Raw genomic sequence first — 21470 nt, forward strand, 5'->3', positions numbered from 1 at the left:
CGCCGCGCCGCGCCTGACGATGGGGCTGGCAGGGCGGCTTCACCCCCTTCGCGTTGGAGCTCCTCCCCAACCTCGCCGCCCCCAGATCTGATCTGGCGTGCCGCGGGCTCCCCTCCCCTCCAATTGCTGATGTGTTCGTCCTGCCTGTCCGGAGTGGCGGCGCGGCCGTTCCCGTCGTGTACCTCCCCCATCTGCCTCTTGCCCCCTGCTCGCGCGGCTTCTCTTGCTGTCATTCGCTGGGTCGTGCGAGGGCTCGCGTGGATGTGACGGGCTGGCCAAGGTTCGGCCTTGCCCCGTTGCAGACCGCCCTCCGTCTCCGATGGCGCCTCCTCTGAGTTACTGTGACGGCATCTGCCCGTGTGTGGTCAAGGTGTGTTTTGGGCAGCAAGCTGAAGCTTCGTGGCGGGTCCTTGCCGACGTTGCTCCGGCCCCAGCGGCCACTGACCTGCGTTCTCCAGCGTCCTTGGCCTGCCAGCGTCTTTACCGGCGCAATTTTGGCCGACACTCCGGTCGCTGCGTCCCCCTCCAGCGTCATCGGTTTGCCGATGTTCTGGCGGCTTCGCCTCCAACAACTTGGATATGCGCTCCCTTCCGGCTCCAGCTTGGCAGTGGCGTGGGTCGCCATTATATCCTCCACGTCGGCTTTCTACCGCGCTGCCTTCCCGACCCCATCCACACTCACGGCATGTCGTTTCCAAAGCTTGTGTTCTTTCGGCAGCAGGTGCAGCCCCACCATCTCCCTACCGGGATGGCAGTCGACCGGCGGATTGTCTTCCTCATCTTCGAATCTTGATCTGGCGGCTATGGGATTACTCGGACTCAGGCCAGGCAAAATCCATGCTCGGCTTGCCGATGCTGGCAGCGGCGGCACTTGCGAGTGCCGTTTCCCTTCCTGGAGGCGCTGCCATGGCCTTTATCCGTGTCCCTCTTCGAGCATTGAGGGAAACCCTAGGCCCGGTTCTTCGGATCGGATGGCGGCGGCGTCATGACGTCGCACCCCTTCTTGAAGGCGCTATCTTGTTTGCTCGCGGTGTCCCCGATGTTGAATTTAAAGATGTTTGACATTGTGTTAGTTTGGTTTGCCTCTCTGTTTAGGACTAGTGGGTTTAGTTGTGTCATCTCCCCCTGTTTGGGCTGAGCACTCCTTGTCTCTCTGCTTCGGTTACCATGATCATGCCTCCTTGCGTTTATGTCATGTGTCGTATCCTTTATTATACTCATTCATTTTTTTCTATCAATGAAAAGATATGCAAGCTTTGCGTATTCACGAAAAAAAAAGAAGGCACGGGGTTCTTTCTTCTTCGCCGTCGCGAGTTGGTACTACTAGTACCCGAGCAGTAGCGGGTGGTCCGGCCAGTTGTGGATGGCTTGCTATGTACTATGTGTAGTGTGTACACATTGACATTATGCGGCGGGTCACGCACCGTCGGTGCTATTTCCTCCTAGTAATAAAGCCGCGTGGCGACGGACGGGTGCAGGAGGGAGCGAATGCAGGCAGGATTTGTGGACGGAGCACGCCATGCACCGATGCCGCGTCCCGATTTTGTACAACTAGAAAAGGAAAACGCGTACTTTCATCCTTCGTTCCGACGCGTACAGTTGAGTTTCATCATGTCTGCCCCTGCACTACACGGCATTGTACGCATTTGCTGGCGAAGATGAGTAGCTGGCGCAATCGAGCGTGGCGGCCTTGTGAAACGGCTGCCTTGTTTTCCCGTGTCCTCCGCTTCCCCCTCCCATGTGCCATGTTTACACCTCTAGCGAAACCGGTCGGCCACCACCACCTCCTCTCTCTCGCTGTTTACACCGCGCGTGAGCCAGTAGCCTCAACCGGACCGGAGGAGCGTTGCCATCAGCAGCAGTCACTGACGCGGGTCGCAGCACGGTACGAGTGTTTTAAAGAAATTCGGATGCATGGGGTAGTACAGTAGGTGGCAGGAGCCCCAGCCAACAGCGACAGACACAGCCAAAAGGGGCACAGTGCCCGAGGCAGGCAGCCCCACCACAGAAGAACGGCAAAGCAAAAGCGAGCGCCAACGTTCTCCTCAGCGAGGCGAACAAACCGTCCGCGATTTCGAGCCAATCTCTCTCGTGGCCTCTCTCTTCGGTCCCAATTTTCGGCCCTGGACAATTAGTGGGACCACATCTAGGACTAACCCCACTGGCGACAATTAGAGAGCTTCCAAATGACGACGGAGCAGAGGGCAATTTCGTGTCCAAGGAATTGTCAAGGCACAGCTAACCGGCCAAGCTGTGTGTGTGTGTGTGTGTGTGTGTGTGTGTGTGTGTGTGATGAAAGTGTGATCTTCAAAGTACAGTACTATAAAATAAAAGCAAGTGTGATCCAACAAAGAGAGCAAGGAGTAGTAACACGGTAGTCCAGCAGCAGCACGTAAAAAGGCCACTGGAGTTCAGTAAAATGGATGAGAAATGCTAGAAAAGGAGAGATAGCCTGTTTTTTTAACCAACACTTTTACAGCCTTATCCTCACACCCTGCCCTGCCCTGCCCGACAACTCTGCGCACCGCCAGGGCTTTCACAGCATCCAAAGCTCTCACCCATCACCTTAACTAAGGGAGCCCCTCATGATTAAATTATGACTGACAAAGCCGTACTTTCATCCGCTAATCAAGCGACGTTACTCTTAACAGCCCTTGGGCACGAAGGCGACGCGCTGGCCGTCGCCGTCGAACACCACCCGGAAACCCTGCTGCTGTATGTTGCCGATGATGGACACGCCGCCGTCCGTGCCCGCGAACGCGAAGCAGAACGTCCCTTTCGAGTCCACCGGGATCAGGTAGTTCTCCGGGGGCAGAGCCGCCTCCGCGCCACCGGCGAAGTGCATCGACACGGTCGGCACCTTCACCACCTTGCGCCCGCTCAGGTCGTAGCACGTGTCGAACAGGGAGAACCCGCCGGGCGAGAGCCGGAGCCCCGCGGCTGCCCCCCGGAATGCGTCGCGCAGAGCCGAGTAGGCCGGGCGGGCGAGCCGGGTCACGGACGTGCCGGAGTCCACGATGACGCCGCCACGCCCGGACGACGGGTCGAGACGGAGGTCGGAGTTCGCCACGCCAGGGACGCGCGCGCCGCCCACGCTGATACCGATGAGCTGCACGTAGTAGAACGTCTCCATCCGAGGGTTCTTGACCATCGGGGTGAAGGACGAGGCGACCGTGGAGCCTAGGGCGCCGGAGCCGAAGGTCACGGTCGAAGAGCGGGAGGCGGAGTTGGCCGACGAGGTACGGTCCACAAGGCAGTACGAGAAGCTCCGCCCATAACGGCGGGAGATCTGGGTGGGGAAGGATAGGCTGCCTCGGCCGAGCCCGAGGAGGCCCGCCGCCGCGACGAACAAACCCTCGTTGTCGTGGCCGCACCCCAGAGCGACGCGCGCCACGCGGGCACCGCCGGCGAAGGTGAGGGTCTCGGTGGCGAAATCCCCGGCGGTGACGGAGCCATCGCCGTAAGCGACCTGGTAGAGGCACGCACTGCGGCGCAGGTCACAGCCGCCGGAGTCGAGCCTGCGGCAAAGCGGAGCGGCGCAGCCGACCGCGCCGTAGGAGCGCGAGCGGCGCGGGTCGAACACCTGGCCAGACTGCTCGTAGCAGCGCCTGCACGGCGCGCACTGCAGCCACACGACGTCGCTGCCGGTGTCGAGCACCATGAGCGCCGGCGTGGCGGGCGTCCCCACCCCGATCTTGGTGAAGTACTCCCCGCTCCCCTGGGCCAGCCCGGACACCACCGGGGCCACGACCCCTCCGCCGCCGCGACGCGTGCCGTTGGCCGCGCCGGCGGCCGCAGAGAGGCGTGCCGCCCTCTTCTCGTCCCGCTCCAGCCGGTACGCGAGCAGCTCGGCCGCGGTGGCGTTCTTTGAGAAGTCATCCCGGTGGACCACGCGGAAACGAACTGTCGAGGCGGCGGCGTCCTCGGCAGCGGCAAAGACGTTGCTGTCGTCGTCGGGGGCTAGTTCCGACGGGGCGGAGACACGGTCGGGCGAGAGAGGGGTGGCGAGGAGGGCCTGAGTCTGGACGGGCTTGGCAGAGGCATGGGAGGCGGCGGCGAGCAGGAGGAGGAGCGCGGAGAGGGGGAGCAAAGGCGGAGGCGCCATGGGCATGTGAGGGGAGTGTGAACTGGAGGTGGGGCGGTGCTGTACTGGAGTGGAGTGGAGCGGCGCGGCGCGGCGTGTATAAGAAGGAAAGAGTGCGCGAGTCATCACCATTAGCAGGAGATTGCATTAAATTAAGATTAGAAGGGTGCGGGGTAATTATTGGGCGATTAGACGGCGGGGCAATTAATGAGATACTAGTTCTTTGCGGATGTTTGGGTTGGCAGCGGCGGTGGGGTGGGATAGGAATAAATGTTGCTTTTTATATCAAGAATAAATGTTGCTTTGCGCAGAGGAGTATGACAAATTTGACTGTGGGAAGACCTGGTGGTGTGGACACGTCTTGTGTGTGGTGTCGGCGTATCATCCGGCTTGCAGCGGGAAGCAAGAGCAAACGCGCAAGGTGACGGAGCAAGCCATTGTTTGCCGGCCGGGAGGAAGGACGAGCTTTTCCCCTGCCCAAATCCCCCGCTCAGCCTGGTATCATTTTCTTGCTACTGCGTGTTTAATGTTTTGAACTCATAATCCGGTAATCACATGGCGAAATCGAATAGGGAAATCTGGTTTTCATAGTGGCATCACGATTTTCCCCTAGGTGTGATTCACTAGTTGCTGATGCTTTTCTATGCTTTAGCTGATGGTGATGAGTGTGATCTATGTTTATGTGATTCAGGTGTGTGTCACAGCAACACGGCCTTTGTGCCTGTTTTTTGGTGCCTGCTTTTTGGTGGGAGTATCTGAAACGATAGAACTACCCATGGCAGTCCCACTTGGAGGATTTCTCGAGGATTGATGTTTGCATCAGCTCACCCTTCTTCCCTTTTGGATGAGACAGCCGATGATTTTATTCTTTTATACTTATGACAGTTTTCTCAGACATCTTTTGTGCTATGAGTAGAGACGGTATGGATTTTCATTGCAGGAAGCCATGATTTGTGTAAGGGTGATGCTTGTTCTGAATCATGTCAGGGTGTGACCGATGCTTTTTTCACAAGTACAATATCCAGAGCTATGCATTTGTCATCATTAAATGTCTTGGGCTCATTTCCACATTACATTTTCTACGAATTTATAGATGTATTATCTTGTTTCTTGATTAGTTATCTCTTAGTCATCTATTATGATTCACTTTGTATATTTTCATCTTCTTTTTCCGTCTTTTGCTGGATTTCATCACTGACGCAAACCCACTACACGTAGGTTTGTTTGAGTTCCATTCAGTGTTTCATTCATTAATTTAGTCAGTGTACTCTTTAATAAATGATAGGTGTTTAGTTTATTAGATTATCTGTTCATTTGGGTGTCACTTTCTGAGAATTCATTCGACCTAAACTGAAATGAAATTCAGTTGAATGATGAATAGCGGACTTGATTCATTTTCGGTTGTAATTTATCATTTACCCATGGTGGTTCCGCTCATTTTGTGGTATAGTCGCTCGTTGATTTTCATTTCTTAGTTTCCGGTAATCTATTTTGATCAGATATTCAACTTAGTTTTTGGTTATGTAGTTGATTTACTCATTTTGGGTTTGGCAGATAGTTCTCGGACCTTGGTATTCAGTTTGATCAGATAGTCGTTTAGTTTTCAGTCATCTATTTGATTTATCACTAATCTATTTTAACGCGATATTCAGTTTAGTTTTAAGTTACATACTCCATATGTTCACTTCTGTAAGACCTTTCATACATTTAAGACAACACCTAAAACAGTTCAATTTTGGCTGCCGCCCCTGCCTGCTACTTTCATCTCCTCTCCATCCCCTCCCCTCCCCTCTGTCGCCCCCTATGCGGGCGACTAAGGGGCTCCAACCCTAGTCGCCGGGTCACCGCTACTTCCTCTCCCCCCTCCGTCGCCACCGGTGGTCGGCGCCAGGCATAACCTGTGCATGTGATGGCGGTGGCGGAGGCACTCCTCCCTCTCTCGGGTCATAGGGTGACGCGGGGCGCCCTGGCTCGAGGGTGTGACCCCGATATAGACTGCGGCGGCGCCGATCTGGTTCATGGCGGCCCAGATCTAGACTACGGCGGTGTGGCGGCCGGCCGACATCCTAATGGCGGCTGTGGTGGTAGTGTTGGCAATGGCGATGGCTGTGGCGCAGCGACGTTAGAGGCGGCGCGGGCTGCGGGTGCGGCGGCCTGCCCTGTTCGTGCGGCGGCGCACGGCGGGTGGCGGCGTGCCATCTTCCTTTGGATCGGCGGCAGTGGCGTGGAGGTCCTAGTGGTCATGTCGGCGGCACCTCCGGTTAGATCTATTCTGATCGGTGCAGCCGGCGGTGGTGTTCATCTCTTTCGCTAGAGGTGGTCGGCCTGCGACTGGGTGGTCGGATCTCGAGATTCGCCATCTAGTCCCGGCTACGAGTCAGGGAGACATAGTTGCCGGTGAAAACCAAGCCGTTAGCGGGTGATGGCGGCGTTTTGCGCCGTTACTTTGATGCAGGCATCGTCGTGTAAATGTTGTTGACCCACTCGTGCTGCTTCGGGGGAAATCCTAGGATCTGGTCTTCCGGATCGGACGATGGCAGTACTACAATGTCATTTCTCTCTTGGGAGCATCGTTCGTGGAGCATCGTTGGAAGACAGAGGTAGGAGATGGAGCGGCTTCGTCTTGCACGGAGATTCGGTGGAGCTACCAAGTCATGCCTGACCGACAGCTGCTACGCTGAGTCATGCCTGGTTGGCAGGTGCTATGCACGACAGATCTTCCAGTCTTTGCATCTGGACGGACGAGCACAGGGCGTTGGCGCCTTTGGGTGCCGTGGTGGCATCAACAGATGTCTGGAATGGCAAGGACGACACGGATCTCTCTCCTGAAGTTGGGTCAGTGGTCCAATGATGATGACGGCTTTTAAAACGTATGCATATGGTGTGCTCTTTAGCTAGGCAGCACCGACTGTTGGTCTCGATACGTTATGTGGATGGATCGCCGACGACACCGGTTTTAGATATGAGGGTTGAGAGCACTCCACATTATCGAGTATGTAGGTGTGAGTGACGAGTTCAGATGAATAGATGTATGTTTTTGTCAGACCTTTATGGAATAATTAATAAAGATGGCTGCATGCATTGATTGATGCAGAGGTCGGGGGTTTAACCTCCTTTTATAAGAAAAAGACTTACAAAAGTGAAGAGAGGGAGTAGTTGATTACTCATTTTAGGTTTGGCAGATAATCAAATCTCTCTTCTCATTTTTCTGTTTTTCATTATTCCTTAGTTTAGAATTTCTATATTTCGTTTCTTAGTTTTCTTCAGTTATCTATTTTCAGCATTTTCAATATTGTACCATTTTAAGTTTTCAGTTTTGCTTAGTTGAGTAGTCATTGTTCAGTCTTTTATTTAGATTTCTTTTCTTAGTTTTCAGTAAAATATTTTAATCAGATATTCAGTTTAGTTTTCAGTCTTGTAGTTTATTTAATCTGTGCAACAGTTTTAGTATTTCTGTTTGAGTCTTGTATCATTTTGTTTTTCAGTCTAAAACCCTTGTTTAGTTTGGCGGTCTGTGTTATAGTTACTCCTCTTTCTTAATATTTCAAACCTTTTAGCTTTTGTTCAGTTTGACCAAGAGTATGTTTCCTTCAGATTTTTGGATCATCCATAGATGACCAAGAGAGCAGCTTCTCTCATGTGGAACCTCCCTATATTTCTGCCTCTTTCGTGCGTGTGCGTGTGCGGCTCTTTTGGTGTGAAAAACTAAAACCTACAGTTCAAAGCACTTTTGTGTTTTCATGTCAGCTTATAATTGTAAACTCGAACCTACATAATTTTATTACTTAATCATTTTTAAGAGATTGTTAGTACATATCATCCTGGTTCTGAGTAGTGTTCAGTGTCATGTAAGATATATTCAGTGGGGAGAGATGACCTCAAACTTTTTTCATGGTATGTCCCCACTTTATAGTTTTGCAAGTAGTGAGGGAGGATGAACACGAGCAGAGGAACACTGCTATCTTCACCACTGAAGTTTCGTTATGATATATTTCATTCTATTTTATTTTTATCACACACCCAGAAGCTTGCTTTAGCTAAGATATTCAGTTCCATCCACTGGGCATCTCCAACGGCAACCGAGAAAAACCTCCCGCGTCCGTCCGCGTACAGGGGGGACCAGTCCGCGGACACGGATGCGGGAGACAGCCATCCAACACTGGCCGTATACATTTTCACAACAAATTAAACCAACCGGACTAAATTCGTGCAAACATGGCCTGATTTCATGCAAACTCAACCGGATTTCATACAAATATGACGGATTTCATATAAACATGACGGATTTCATTACAAATACATCAAAGCGGTCCTAGGCGGGCTATGAAGTATAATTAATATCTAATCTAAATGAATGAACCAAGAGAAGAAAGCTTCGCCTTTTCTAGCTCCGCCTCCGTGACCTCCGCCTACGAAGCCCTAGGAACTGAAGTTGTCCGCCTTGACGTTGCCGCCAAGCGACTAACCGGCCGAAGATGGTGAGCCCGCCAAGCTTGGCATCGACGGGAGGGGAGGAGCGGTGGCCTTTCTGGGACCCGAGCAGCGGTGACCTGCCATGCACTACTCTTCCTCACTGTCAGTGGGGCCCGCGTACGTGTCGGCTTCTTCGTGGTCGTGGCATTGGGGTGTGATCTCGGTGATGTCCTTCTCGTCAATGTCGCCGAACAACGCCTCACTCGTGTTTTCGTCGCACTCCTTGCCGATGACCGCCACCTCCGCCACCCGCTGCCGGTACTGCCAGCGGACGAGGCAGATCTCGTGGCCGGAGCGGTAGGACTCGAGCAGTGCCTCCTGCACCGCCAGGTCCGCGTCCGGCACGACCGCCCTGCCGGCGGCGACCTGCTCCTCCGCCTGAAGATGCTCCTGGAGGAGGTTGTGGTTGTAGTTGGCATCGGCTTGCGCCTCCCGGAATTGCTCCTCCCGCACCATGTCCAATGGGCACGGGCCTCGCCGATGGTGAGGGTGCAATGCACCGGCGAGGGTGGAGCAGAGGAGGAGGGTGCCGCGGAGGAAGAGGAGGATGGCATTGGCTCGTCGTCGAAGGCGTCTTCATTTGCACGTCCTCTGGCTTCCTGCCGGCCTTCCAGTCGGCAGCAATGGTGGCCATGGCCTTCTTCTGCTCCGACATAAGCCCATCCCAGAGAGCTTTGGCCGCCGTGGTATCCATCGCGGGAGTGGTGTGGAGAGGGATGACTATGAGTATGTCGGGGCACCGGGCCAGCGGTTTATATAGCACCGTTCGGCGGCAGACAGACGGACGGGTGGCGTCGGAGGAGACGTCTCGGCAATGGCATGCCATCAATGCGGACGACAAGCGGACGGACGGGCGGCCGTCATGTCGTTTGAACGTGCGGCAGTCACCTGCACTGGGAAGCAACGCGGGCAGCGCTCTCTTGGCCGGCGCGCCACTTCAATCCCAGGACCAGTGAGCGGCCGCGTCCGCTTTGGGCAGGCATGAATGCGGGCATTGACGCTCTAGAGCTGCGTTGGCCGAGAACGCGCGGGAGAGGTGAAGGCGTTTTGGTGGGCCAGGGCAGTCAGAAATAGGCTTGGGATCAGTCCGGATTCTCGTAAACCTCCCCACTTTTATCTTCGGTTTGCGGGAAAAATCACGTCCGGACCGCTCCACAGACCGATACAGGGCTACGTTGGATGGCTTTCGCGGTCCGCACAACATGGTCGGTATAGTTTGATAATGAACACCAACCATCTATCATGCATAGGTACAGGGTATGATTTGCCTAGGTTGCTAGACAGTCATAAATGGGCAACTGTTTGTAAGATATGCCAAAACTTGTTTTCAGTAAATTATTGCAGCCATCTTCGACAAGTTTTCATGTGCTGATCAGAGGTACCTGGGTTCCTAGTGTTTGTGCTCAGGCCTGTATGCACCAATACCCCTAGCCGCTTGATCTGGGCTTTCCAATCCATCTCCCATGTTTGCTATCTTCTTTCTTTTTCCTCTCTATATCTCTCTTCCCCCCCAATGAGATCTTGTGCTTTTCTATCTAGCTGCGCCTCTGCGGGGCGGGTGGTGCCTGCCCACCAGCGTGCATTCTTGGAGAAGGGTTGCATGGGTTGGGGTGGAGTGAGGCAAACTCCAATGCGCGACCCAAAATGGTCCGGCCGCATTTGTTTGGGGGCAAATGGACAAAATAGGTCGTCCAACGCACGGAGCAAATGGACCATTATCCGTTTTCGGTCCGCTTTCGACCCATTCCCAGCCCAAAGTTGGGTCGTGTTTGAGGCCGAACTGACACGCGCGGACGGGCGCGACGCGCGCCCTAGTCCCCCTGGCCTGCCCGTCGGGGACACATCCACTTTTCTCTTTCCCTTCTCTTCCTTCTTCCCGCCGCCCTCCGCCATCGCCGCCGCCACTCCCGTTCCTGGCCGCGTCGCCTTCCATCAAGCTCGTCCGCCCCACAACCACGCCATGTCATAGCAGCACCATGCCCATGTTTCGATAGAGTTTTTTGGCGGTGTTCGTAGTTCCTTGTTGCCGGTGGGATAGAAGCTACGGCCGTCAGCGTCGGCCGGCGACCCCAACAACTTCCGGCAGATGTTGCATTGCCACAGCACGCCCACCCCATCAGCACCAAGCTTGCTTCACTTTATCGACTTGCTCTTTCCGGGCGCCTCTCCACCATGACTGCAAGGTGTTTGACCCGTTGCTCACAAGGTATCATGGATAGCCGGGATGCGTTTTTCTTTTACAACTTCATTTGTTCATCGGATGATTCGTCCTCGGATGATGAAGAGCTTGTGGCGACTGCATTGGTCGTCCACGACCACATTAATAGGAAGCGGCCTCGGTAAAGGGGATCAATCCCTGGCCATGTTCTGGCCTTGAAACGCATTAGAGAGAGAGGCCACACCCTTCTCTACGCCGATTACTTTGAGAATAGCGCACTCTTCCAACCACACAAATTTTGCCGCCGCTTCTGTATGGAGAGACATGTGTTCAATCATATTCGGGAGGGAGTGGTAGCATATGATCCATACTTTGAGTGCAAAGAGGATGCCCTTGGCAAGCTTGGCTGCTCTTCTTACCAGAAATGCACATTGGCTATCCACATGCTTCCATAAGGATTCCTGGTGATCTTGTGGATGAGTATGTTCGTATGAGTGAGTCCACATGTCTCCTCTCAATGTATAGTTTCTACAAGGCCATGGTGACAGTGTTCGACCCTGAGTACCCGAGAGAGCCCACCGCCGCTGATACAGAGAGGTTGTTAGCGATCAGTGTCGAGAGGGGCTTTCTAGGCATGCTTGGTAGTATTGCTTGTATGCACTGGAAGTGGAAGAATCGTCCATTTGCTTGGCAGGGTCAGTACAAGGGGCATGTGAAAGGTGCTACTATCATACTTGAAGTGGTGTCTTCACAAGATTTGTGGATATGGCATTCTTTCTTCGGCATGGCTGGTTCTCACAATGACATCAGAGTTCTTCAGCGTTCTCAAGTGTTTGCAAGGCTTGCAGAAGGCCACTGTCTGGAGGTCAACTTTGTGGTCAATGGCCACCAGTACAACAAGGTGTCTTCCAGTCATTCGCCGTTGTTGCCATGTCATTTGCTTGTGTGCTGCATATTTTCCATGTCATCATGTGCATTGCATCATCATGTTTTTCAAAACTTGCATCCGTCCCAGTTCCCCAGTTCTCTCCGTTGTCTGTTTTGGAGTCCCAGACTCTCTCACGCGCCCGCGACACCTCCAAAATATCATTTTATAAGTGGCATAAGAATGTTCTTGAAATGGGCCGAAAGTTGGCGTGCGGTCTTATTTGAGTGTTGGTAGACCGCTTGCTAAGTTTCGTCGCATTCAGAGCTCGTTTGATAGCCCATCCGTTAAACATATGGCCGCAATATAGCCGGTCTAACGTCGGACGTTTTCGGTCTCCGAAAACTATCATTGGGCTCCACTCCTCCTCTCTCCTCTCAGCCCAAGCCATCCTATACAGCCCTTTAGCCCACCCGCCTACCCCCTCCGCTCCGGACCGTCCAATGGAGATCGAACGACTATGAAATAGAGCAAAACCCCCTAACCCTAGCCAAAAACTGCTATATATGGACGCCCTAGCCTTCCTCATCTGGAAACCCTAGTGTTTTCCTCGAAAACCGCACCGCTGCCAGCTTCCTCCACTCCGCAACCACCACCTCCCACCTCCCAGCCGCTGGCCCGCGAGGCCCATCGGGAGCCTGCCCGGGCCCGGAGCTGCGCCACTGCCGCGCACCCGCAGGCGCGTCGCCCTACGCCGAGGGGCTCGTCCCGCTCCTCCCCGAGCTGGCCTCCCGGATCTCGCCGCAACCCGACCCCGCGCTTCAACCTCGCTCGCCGGAGCCATCTGCCGCTGCCATCGCCGGAGATGAGTCCAGGCCGCCTTTTTTCCCTCACCTCACTCTCTCTTCCTCCTCTCTCTCCCCGTCCACGTCGACCTAGTCGCGCCGCCACCCTCTCCGGCCGAGATCCGGCCTGGCAACCACGGCAGTCGCCGCCCCTGCCTCCTGCTCGAGCGGGATCTCGGGAGGACGACGGTGCCGCTCGCCCGCATGGGCCACCGCTCGCCCGGCCTAGCGCAGCTCCCGCGCAGGCCCCAGCCACCAGAGGCTGAGCGCCCCTTCCAGCCTCCCTCCTCTGCCCGACCGGGCCTTGGCCCAGGGTGAGTGAAAGTGCAACTATCCCTAGGTGGTTTTGGTAATTCATAACAACATATAGCTCATTGAGCTAATGCTATTCCAAGATGACTATTTCAGGAAAGCTCAATGATTGGCATGGCATGGATGTGAAAGTGGAACCCTCAAAATGCTAAGGACAAAGGATTGGCTCAAGCTCAAAAGCTCAAGACTCTTCATTTTATATTTTAGTGATCCAAGATCACATTGAGTTTTTAGGAAAAGCCAATACTATCAAGGAGGGATGAGGTGTTGCTTAATGAGCCTCTTGCTTCATGTGCTTAATGATATGCTCCAAAATCCTCAGCCACTTTCCCATATCCCACATATGACCTAAACCCTAAGCCAAACTCGGTCCTACCAATTCTTCCTATCCGGCGCCACCGAGTTTCACTTGTCATAAGCCATTGCCAAACCCTAGTAATTCGGTTCTACCGATAGGGATCTCGGTCTCACCGAGATGGGATTGCAAACTCTCTGTTTCCCTTTCGTAACTTTTCGGTCTCACCAAAAGAGCGAATCGGTCCCACCGAGATTGCAATGTAAATTCAGTGTTTCCTTTTTGTAACTTTTCGGTCTCACCGAAAGAGCAAATCGGTCCCACCGAGTTTGCCTGACCAACTCTCTGGTTAGCTAATTACCAAAATCGGTCTCACCGAGTTTGTGTAATCGGTCTCACCGAGATTACGTTATGCCCAAACCCTAACCATATCAGTCCTACCGAGTTGCATGTCAGTCCCACCGAAAATCTCTAACGGTCACTAGGGTTACCTTTTCGGTCCGACCGAGTTTGTTGATTCGGTCCCACCGAGATTGGAAAACTGTGTGTAACGGTTGGATTTTGTGTGGAGGCTATATATACCCCTCCACATCCTCTTCATTCGTGGAGAGAGCCATCAGAACACATACACAATTCCAACTCATATGTTCTGAGAGAGAGAACCACCTACTCATGTGTTGAGACCAAGATATTCCATTCCTACCATATGAATCTTGATCTCTAGCCTTCCCCAAGTTGCTTTCCACTCAAACCTTCTTTCCACAAAATCCAAATCCCATGTGAGAGAGTTGAGTGTTGGGGAGACTATCATTTGAAGCACAAGAGCAAGGAGTTCATTACCTACACACCATTTGTTACTTCTTGGAGAGTGGTGTCTCCTAGATTGGCTAGGTGTCACTTAGGAGCCTCCGACAAGATTGTGGAGTTGAACCAAGGAGTTTGTAAGGGCAAGGAGATCGCCTACTTTGTGAAGATCTACCGCTAGTGAGGCAAGTCCTTCGTGGGCGATGGCCATGGTGGGATAGACAAGGTTGCTTCTTCGTGGACCCTTTGTGGGTGGTTGCTTCTTCGTGGACCCTTCGTGGGTGGAGCCCTCCGTGGACTCGCACAACCGTTACCCTTTGTGGGTGGAGCCCTTCGTGGACTCGCGCAACTGTTACCCTTCGTGGGTTGAAGTCTCCATCAACGTGGATGTAGGATAGCACCACCTATCCGAACCACGGGAAAAACATCCGTGTCTCCAATTGCGTTTGAATTCTCCAAACCCTTCCCTTTACATTCTTGCAAGTTGCATGCTTTACTTTCCGCTGCCAATATACTCTTTGCATGCTTGCTTGAATTGTGTTATGATTACTTGACTTGTCCTACAATAGCTAAAATCTGCCAAGAACTAAAATTGGGAAAAGGTTAAGTTTTTATTTGGTCAAGTAGTCTAATCACCCCCCCTCTAGACATACTTTCGATCCTACAGTGAGCCGCCCCGCCCTTGGCATGCTCCTACTGTGGCCCAGCCAGTTTCGGCCCGTTATGGTTTTTCCTTGCCAGGGCGATTTTTTCTATTTAATCCAGAAAGTGTTGTTTTACAAAAAAGCCCTCTTACTTCATGCATTTAATAACTCATCAACTGTGCATCATATGTAAAAACTTTATATATTAAAAATGCTTAGAATTTCATCTAGTTTCATATTATGCAACTTTCATCTATGTTTAAAATGTTTAAAATGTTGTTTGTTTAAATTTGCTCAAATGACTTGTTAAAATGATTTATTTCATAACTAATTAATAGTAGCTCGGATTTAAATAATATTTATATGTAAATGGGGCAGAAAAATTCATAGTTTAACATGGTGGCATTACTTTGCATCTTCAAAAACTCTAAAATATGGTTTAGGTCAGAACAGTACCAACTCTAGAACTTGCATATGAGGATTTTTCGGAATTGTTGTTTGTTGTTTCCGGCCTAATTTAAACTTGCCTAAATAGTAGTTTTATTATGATTCACCTCTTACCATGTTTAATAACATTTAATATTGTTGGGTACACAAACGAGAGTGAACTAAATGTTTGAATGTGTTGTTTCGTCAATATGCAACTCGTTGCATATTGAACTCCACTTAACTTGTAGTATTGGTTGTTGCACTTTGCCTTGCCATGCGATGCCTCATTAAACCGGACATGCATCATACTTGGTTGCACATCATGTCATGTGCATGTGATGGTTGTTTACCATTTTGCTTACTTCTTTCCGGTTTGCTTCTCTCATTAGCTTTGGTTTCGTTTCGGAGTTGTGAGGAGTCGTTTGACTACGTCTGTTTGTCTTCTTCATGGACTCGTTCTTCTTCCTTGCGGGATCTCAGGCAAGATGACCATTACCCTTGATATCACTCCTATCATTGCTTGCTAGTTGTTCGCTCTATCGTTATGTCGTGCTACCTATCACTTGTTATCATGCCATCCATGTTGCCATGTCAAGCCTCTAATCCACCTTCCTAGCAAACCGTTGTTTGGCTAAGTTACTACTTTTGCTCAGTCCCTCTGGTAGCGTTGTTAGTTGCAAGTGAAGTTGAAGTTTGTTCCATGTTGGAACATGGTTATGTTGGTTTATCACAATATCTCTTATTTTAATTAATGCATCTATATACTTGGTAAAGGGTGGAATGCTCGGCCTTATGCCTGGTGTTTTGTCCCACTCTTGCCGCCCTAGTTTTCCGTCATACCGGTCTTATGTTCCTTGATTTTATGTCCCTAACATGATGAGGGGTATGGGACCCTCTTGACAGTTTGCTTTGAATAAAACTCCTCCAGCAAGGCCCAACCTTGGTTTTACATTTGACTAACAACCTATAACTTTCCCTTTGGGTTGCAAACCCGAGGGTCATCTTTATTTTAACCCCCACCCCCCGGGCCAGTGCTCCTTTGAGTGTTGGTCCGAAACGGGCAGCCTGCGGGGCCACCTTGGGGAAACTTGAGGGCTGGTTTTACTCGTAGCTTGACCTATCCGGTGTGCCCTAAGAACGAGATATGTGCAGCTCCTATCTGGATTTGTCGGCACAGTCGGGCGGTCTTGCTGGTTTAGTTTTACCATTGTCGAAATGTCTTGTGCACCGGGATTCCGAGTCTGATCGGGTGTCTCGTGATGGAGGATTGTCTCCGCGGATCGTGAGCTTGTCATGGGCTAAGTTGGGACACCCCTGTAGGGTATAAACTTTCGAGAGCCGTGCCTACGGTTATGTGGCAGATGGGAATTTGTTAATATCCGATTGTAGAGAACTTGACACTTGACTGATGGTCTCTTTTCGGCGGAGTCCGGGAAGTGAACACGGTTTTGGGTTATGTTTGAATGTAAGTAGTTTCAGGATCACTTCTTGATCACTTCTAACTTCACGACCGTTGCGGAGCTTCTCATCTTACTCTTATTTGCATATGTTAGTCACCATATTTTCTTAGTGCTTGCTGCAGCTCCGCCTCATTACCTTATCCTACCCATAAGCTTAAATAGTCTTGATCTCGCTGGTTTTGAGCTTGCTGAGTCCTCGTGACTCACAGATACTACCAAAACAGTTGTAGGTGCCGATGATGCCGGTGCAGGTGATGCTACCGAACTCAAGTGGAAGTTCGACGAGGTCCTTGGTCATTATTATGCTTCGTTTCCTGCTGATCAGTAGTGGTGCCCAGTTGGGACGATTAGGGATCTAGCTTTTGGGGTTGTCTTCTTTTATTTTGGTTCCATAGTCGGACCTTGATTGTACTCTGGATGATGTATGTTTAACTTGTTATTTGTGTGAAGTGGCGATTGTAAGCCAACTCTTTATCCCTTTCTTATTCAGTACATGGGATTGTGTGAAGATTACCCCTCTTGTGACACAACCACCATGTAGTTATGCCTCTAAGTCATGCCTCGACACGTGGGAGATATAGCCGCATCGTGGGCGTTACAGATAAATCGCGCATCATAGAAGTGCTTTTGTCAAGGGTGACCGACACGTGGTATCCACCGTAACGGGCTGCCGTCAAGCTATCGGGTCCGGCTTTGGATCCGATAACCCGTTCACAGTCTGGACCAATGGGAAATTTCCACGTGTAAAATTCTGATTAGCCGGAGGAAACACGTGTCAGCTGATACGTCTCCAACGTATCTATAATTTTTGATTGTTCCATGCTATTATATTATTTGTTTTGGATGTTTAATGGGCTTTAATATAACTTTTTATATTTTTGGGGACTAACCTACTAACCAAAGGCCCAGTGCAAATTGCTTTTTTTTGCCTATTTCAGTGTTTCGCAGAAAAGGAATATCAAACGGAATCCAAATGGAATGAAACCTTCGGGAGAGTTATTTTTTGAACAAACGTCATCCTGGAGACTTGGAGTGGACATCAAGATAGAAGCGAGGAGGCCACGAGGCAGGGAGGCGCGCCCAGGGGGTAGGCACGCCCCCACCCTCGTGGGCCCCTGGCAGCTCCACCGACATACTTCTTCCTCCTATATATACCCATATACCCTGAAAACATCCAGGAGCACCACGAAACCCTATTTCCACCGCCGCAACCTTCTATACCCGTGAGATCCCATCTTGGGGCCTTCTCCAGCGCTCTGCCGGAGGGGGAATCGATCACGGAGGGCTTCTACATCAACACCATAGCCTCTCCGATGATGTGTGAGTAGTTTACCACAGACCTTCGGGTTCATAGTTATTAGCTAGATGGCTTCTTCTCTCTCTTTGGATCTCAATACAAAGTTCTCCTCGATTCTCTTGGAGATCTATTCGATGTAATTCTTTTTGCGGTGTGTTTGTCGAGATCCGATGAATTGTGGGTTTATGATCAAGATTATCTATTAACAATATTTGATTCTTCTCTGAAATCTTTTATGGATGATTTAAATATCTTCGCAAGTCTCTTCGAATTATCAGTTTGATTTGTCCTACTAGATTGATCTTTCTTGCAATGGGAGAAGTGCTTAGCTTTGGGTTCAATCTTGCGGTGTCCTTTCCCGGTGACAGCAGGGGCAGCAAGGCACGTATTGTATTGTTGCCATCGAGGATAAAAAGATGGGGTTTATATCACATTGCTTGAGTTTATCCCTCTACATCATGACATCTTGCCTAATGTGTTACTCTATTCTTATGAACTTAATACTCTAGATGCATGTTGGATAGCGGTCGATGTGTGGAGCAATACTAGTAGATGCAGAATCATTTTGGTCTACTTGTCGTGGACGTGATGCCTATATACATGATCATAACTATGTGCTTTTCTATCAATTGCTTGATAGTAATTTGTTCACCCACCGTAGAATTTGCTATCTTGAGAGAATCCACTAGTGAAACCTATGGCCCCCAGGTCTATTCTCCATTATATTATTCTCCCGTCAACAAGCTATTTCTGCCGCTGTTTATTTTGCAATCTTTATTTTCCAATCTATACAACAAAAATACCAAAAATATTTATCTTATTATTTTTATCAGATCTTACTTTAGTGAACGTGAAGGGATTAACAACCCCTTTATCGCATTGGTTGCGAGGTTCTTGTTTGTTTGTGCAGGTATGAGGGACTTGCGTGTAGTCTCCTACTAGACTGATACCTTGGTTCTCAAAAACTAAGGGAAATACTTACGCTACTGCGCTGCATCACCCTTTCCTCTTCAAGGGAAAACCAACGCAAGCTTAAGAGGTAGCAAGGAGGATTTCTGGCGCCGTTGCCGGGGAGGTTGCACCGAGTAAAGTCAAGATTTGATCTCTCACCAACGTGCGATTTCTGGCGCCGTTGCCGGGGAGATCTACGCACAAGTCAAGACATACCAAGTACCCATCACAAACTCTTATCCCTCGCATTACATTATTTGCCATTTGCCTCTCGTTTTCCTCTCCCCCACTTCACCCTTGCCGTTTTATTCGCCTTCTTTTACGTCCGCCTCTTTTCCGCATGTTTCTTTTCGCTTGCCTCATGTTTGCTTGTGTGTTGGATTGATTGTTTGTCATGATGGCTCAAGATAATACTAAATTGTGTGACTTCTCCAATACCAACAATAATGATTTTATTAGCACTCCGATTGCTCCTCTTACCGATGCTGAATCTTGTGAAATGAATACTGATTGGCTGAATCTTGTCATGAAAGATCCGTTTTCTGGCCTTCCTAGTGAATATGCCGCTACCCATCTAAACAGCTTTGTTGATTTATGTGACATGCAAAAGAAGAAAGATGTGGATAATGATATTGTTAAATTGAAGCTATTTCCATTTTAGCTTAGAGATCGTGCTAAAACTTGGTTTTTGTCTTTGCCTAAAATAGTATTGATTCATGGAATAAGTGCAAAGATGCTTTTATCTCTAAGTATTTTCCTCTCGCTAAGATCATCTCTCTTAGAAACTGTAACATCCCAAAATTCTAAATTTTGGAATGTTGTATTAAATAATTAATTATGACTGTTTGTTTGATTGTTGTATGAAATTGAGTGGAAATTGATTTTTTTTAAAGTTGAATGAGAGGGAATAAAAGGACTTTCCCAAAACTTTCATCTTGCATTTTTTCTTGATCTCCATGAATTCAAAGTCATCTCATCACAAGACCCTAGAGTGAATATAATATGACTTCTTCCATTTGAAGAAATAAAAAAAGGGGTTGAAAATGATTTGAATTCCATTTGAAATATTTCAAACTTAGAAACTTTAAGCAACTCAATGAGTTCATGAGGGAAGATAAAATGACTTCTTCAAATTCTAAGAAAGAGAGTTGGAAGTTTCAAAGGAATAATTTGAAGTCACTTTGAAGTTATTTGAATTTCCAAGTTTCAAATCCTCTTGGAAAATTATTTAGTTTTAATTCAAAATATTTTTTCCTAAAAATAAATAAATGGAAATTAGGGTAAAATGATTCCCTTCAATGGAAAATTAGGAGAAAATAAATTTGAAATCAACTTGCTATTTAAAAAATGATTTTTATTGATTTTAAAAGCAACGGTAGCACTGTTTGACTTTTATGAATTTTTATGGAATTTAGTTGAACTTGAGAAATAGTTCATCTTATTCTTGGTAATTTTCTGAACATTTCCGTATATAATATGCCGATGTAATTTTTTATTTACTTTATTCTACTACAATTTTCCTTTGTGTTTTTTTAAAATAAAAAAAACGCACACACGCACCACCTAGACCGGAACACTACTTGGCCCAGAGGCAAACGAGCCGGCCAACTCCGCCTTTCGGCCCACGGTCTGCCCCGCGCCCGAGCGCCCTTTACATCGGTCGACCGCCAGCGCCTCCCCCTCGCTCGCCTCCCACCGCTACCACTGACTAGCGGGGCCCATCCTCGGGTCGCCCCCAACCTCCCGCCGCGCCGCTCGGAACGAGCTTGCGCGTGTGCCGCCCGCAACTGTCGGCCGCTCCGCTCGGGATAGAGCTCATCCCCGAACCACCGGAGCACCAGACTGCGCCTATAAATGCCCCGACTCCCCTCTGTCGATCCCGCCACCTCGCATCTACCCACGCCGCTTGTAGCCGCCTCCTCGTCGTTTTGCATCTCGCCGGAGCCGAGGTCTTCGACGGTCCATTCCATCGTCAGTGAGCCCCTCCGGTACCTACCTTCATCTTCTATCGACTCTCCTACTCCTCGCGCATCTCCTTGACATCTTGCTTTGTCTTAGATCGAGCCGGAACAACGCCTCGATCGACACCGACCTCGCCGGAGCGCCCGGAGCACAGGAGCTCTGCTGCCTTCGCCCCTCTCGACTCCGACGCCCCGAGGAACCCCGCCACCACCACCGAGCGCGTCGCGTCGCGCTGCGTCTCCCCGTCGCCTTCCCTGCCGCCCAGGACCACCGCAGCCGCCGCCCCACCGACGGAGAGCCCCGCCGGAGCACGGAGCCCCTCGTCCTCGCGCCGCCCATCCAGATGCCCCGAGGATACCCGCCACCACCACCACGACGCTCGCGCCACGCCGCAACCCTCCGTCCACTTCGCCACCGTAGAAGCCCGCCGGAACCGTCGCCTCGTCGACGCTGAGGTCCTAGCCAATGTCGGCGCCGCTGCAGTTGCCCTCTGTGAGCTGCCCTGCCTCCTCGTTTTTTTCTAGGTCTAGGTTTTTTTGTGAACCGTTACACAAAAAAACCCACCGGTTTTTAAACCGGTCGGTTCACTTAGTTTAGCCGCGGTAGCCCGTTTTTCTTATATGTCGACCGTTCGCCGGTTAAGCTCGCAACGAATGGGTATGCACCAGTAGGAATTTTCCACGTGTCAGGGACCTGCTTGCGATAGTTTTCTTCACTGTTTAGTCCCTGTAATTAGCAGATTAGTCCCTAAACTTAGAATAGCCACACCTTTTTAACCGTAAGTCCAAATTCGACGAAACCAGTGGCAAAATGTTCGTCTCGAATAGCTTTATCCAGAGAACCAGCTTTGAAAACTTTTGGCCAATTTCAAATTTGAATTTATTCAGGTTT

General features: G+C 50.3%; 1 protein-coding gene across 1 annotated transcript; it reads right to left on the reverse strand.

The window, feature by feature from the left end:
• Nucleotides 1-2431: 2431 nt before the first annotated feature.
• On the reverse strand, nucleotides 2432-4174 carry LOC125544132 (aspartyl protease family protein 2-like). The gene has a single exon (XM_048707713.1). It carries the CDS (start codon nucleotides 4109-4111, stop codon nucleotides 2645-2647), a length of 1467 nt encoding a protein of 488 aa, XP_048563670.1. The 5' UTR covers nucleotides 4112-4174; the 3' UTR covers nucleotides 2432-2644.
• Between the last annotated feature and the right edge of the window lie 17296 nt (nucleotides 4175-21470).

This window comes from Triticum urartu, chromosome 3, assembly GCF_003073215.2.
Source record: "Triticum urartu cultivar G1812 chromosome 3, Tu2.1, whole genome shotgun sequence".
Taxonomy (NCBI): Eukaryota; Viridiplantae; Streptophyta; class Magnoliopsida; order Poales; family Poaceae; genus Triticum; species Triticum urartu.

Coding starts and splice junctions, on each gene's coding strand:
- LOC125544132 (XM_048707713.1), bottom strand. CDS start 4,111: ATGCCCATGGCGCCTCCGCCTTTGCTCCCCCTCTCCGCGCTCCTCCTC.